This window comes from Procambarus clarkii, chromosome 60 (assembly GCF_040958095.1).
Source record: "Procambarus clarkii isolate CNS0578487 chromosome 60, FALCON_Pclarkii_2.0, whole genome shotgun sequence".
Classification (NCBI taxonomy): Eukaryota; Metazoa; Arthropoda; class Malacostraca; order Decapoda; family Cambaridae; genus Procambarus; species Procambarus clarkii.
In genome coordinates, this window is record NC_091209.1 from 24,211,087 (window position 1) to 24,213,623 (window position 2,537).

General features: G+C 49.2%; 1 protein-coding gene across 1 annotated transcript; it reads left to right on the forward strand.

Annotated features, from left to right (window-relative positions):
- The first annotated feature begins 484 nt into the window (after window positions 1-484).
- Window positions 485-1,648, forward strand: LOC138353927 (mucin-22-like). The gene has a single exon (XM_069307358.1). The coding sequence runs from the start codon at window positions 485-487 to the stop codon at window positions 1,646-1,648; it is 1,164 nt and encodes a 387-aa protein (XP_069163459.1).
- The last annotated feature ends 889 nt before the right edge of the window (window positions 1,649-2,537 follow it).

Here is a 2,537-nt window from a genome sequence, read left to right on the forward strand (position 1 = left end):
TATAAATAATCATATTAACTTTAAGGTTTTTAATAATTTCGTTAGGTTGTCTAGAGTCAGTTTGTATTTTGTTTCTCGCAAGCCTCAGTAGCCAATCGAATTACAAAATTATGTTTTTAAATTCCAACATGGAGTGGAATCCACATCAAATTTTATGCAAAATTTATCGTTGGCAAAGATAACTCTCCATTTAATATCATAAGATTATTCAGACATGAAGTGCGATGGTTATTTGAAGACTGCAGAACACTTCTAGTCACAAAGAAATATTCCATCGGCATTTAAATTGACCGGTATACTGCACCTTACTTTACAATGACAATCCTAAGGTGAGTTGAAAAAAAAAATATTCCAAAACGTTTTTCATCGTGCAGTGTTACAATCACTTCCCTGATCACGAACATATGATAAAAGCAAAGCAAAAACTTACTTTGGCTGCACTAAAGTGGAGAAGTTCTGTGACGTCACAGAAGCCTGGACGCTCATGTTGGAGACTCCAGAAGCCTGGACGCTCGTGCTGGAGACTCCAGAAGCCTGGACGCTCGTGCTGGAGACTCCAAAAGCCTGGATGCTCGTGCTGGAGACTCCTGAAGCCTGGACGCTCGTGCTGGAGACTCCTGAAGCCTGGACGCTCGTGCTGGAGACTCCTAAAGCCTGGACGCTCGTGCTGGAGACTCCAGAAGCCTGGATGCTCGTGCTGGAGACTCCAGAAGGCTGGACGCTAATGCTGGAGACTCCAGAAGCCTGGATGCTCGTGCTGGAGACTCCTGAAGCCTGGACGCTCGTGCTGGAGACTCCAGAAGCCTGGACGCTCGTGCTGGAGACTCCAGAAGCCTGGATGCTCGTGCTGGAGACTCCTGAAGCCTGGACGCTCGTACTGGAGACTCCAGAAGCCTGGACGCTCGTACTGGAGACTCCAGAAGTCTGGACGCTAGTGCTGGAGACTCCTGAAGCCTGGACGCTAGTGCTGGAGACTCCAGAAGCCTGGACGCTCGTGCTGGAGACTCCTGAAGCCTGGATGCTCGTGCTGGAGACTCCTGAAGCCTGGACGCTCATGTTGGAGACTCCTGAAGCCTGGACGCTCATGTTGGAGACTCCTGAAGCCTGGACGCTCATGTTGGAGACTCCTGAAGCCTGGACGCTCATGTTGGAGACTCCTGAAGCCTGGACGCTCGTACTGGAGACTCCTGAAGCCTGGACGCTCGTACTGGAGACTCCAGAAGTCTGGACGCTAGTGCTGGAGACTCCTGAAGTCTGGACGCTAGTGCTGGAGACTCCAGAAGTCTGGACGCTCGTGCTGGAGACTCCTGAAGCCTGGACGCTCGTACTGGAGACTCCTGAAGCCTGGACGCTCGTACTGGAGACTCCAGAAGTCTGGACGCTAGTGCTGGAGACTCCAGAAGTCTGGACGCTAGTGCTGGAGACTCCAGAAGTCTGGACGCTAGTGCTGGAGACTCCAGAAGCCTGGACGCTCGTGCTGGAGACTCCAAAAGTCTGGACGCTAGTGCTGGAGACTCCAGAAGCCTGGAAGCTAGTGCTGGAGACTCCAGAAGTCTGGACGCTAGTGCTGGAGACTCCAGAAGTCTGGACGCTCGTGCTGGAGACTCCTGAAGCCTGGACGCTCGTGCTGGAGACTCCAGAAGCCTAGACGCTAGTGCTGGAGACTCCAGAAGCCTGGACGCTAGTGCTGGAGACTCCAGAAGTCTGGACGCTAGTGCTGGAGACTCCAGAAGCCTGGACGCTAGTGCTGGAGACTCCAGAAGTCTGGACGCTCGTGCTGGAGACGTCAAAATCCGGTCGCTTCCGACTAAAGACTCGCCAGATGACAAAAAAAAATATTCCAGTTTTTACACAGTTCCAGTGTTTCCTTTTTTCCTGATCTTAAGCAGGTGGATGTTATATAAAACTTGTACATAGAAAAAACGTGCAAATTGTTCCAAGTAACAGTGGATGCACTAGTGACTCGTCACTAATATATCCACTAAAAATGTTTATTGTCACAATATTACCAGATAAATTTTCAGTTTACATCCCAAGTTTACACTATCAAACACCATATTTACACAAAACAGCACAATCACAACCTCACGAGCGTTAGTCAACGGCACTCGGGGTAATTATGCGCTCAACACCCGAGGTACACTCGGGGTAATTGTGTACTCAACACCCGAGGTACACTCAGGGTAATTATGCGCTCAACACCTGAGGTACACTCAGACCTTCACACACATGTTTACCCTCATCACGTGTTCCTGCGCTTGTCATGTAACACACTTGTGTAGTACACCGGTGTTGTAACCCAGTGATGTTACCTGAGTGTAGTTACCTGAGTGTTGTTACCTGAGTGTTGTTACCTGAGTGTAGTTACCTGAGTGTTGTTACCTGAGTGTTGTTACCTGAGTGTAGTTACCTGAGTGTTGTTACCTGAGTGTAGTTACCTGAGTGTTGTTACCTGAGTGTTGTTACCTGAGTGTTGTTACCTGAGAGTAGTTACCTGAGAGTAGTTACCTGAGTGTAGTTACCTGAGTGTAGTTACC

Coding starts and splice junctions, on each gene's coding strand:
- LOC138353927 (XM_069307358.1), top strand. CDS start 485: ATGTTGGAGACTCCAGAAGCCTGGACGCTCGTGCTGGAGACTCCAGAA.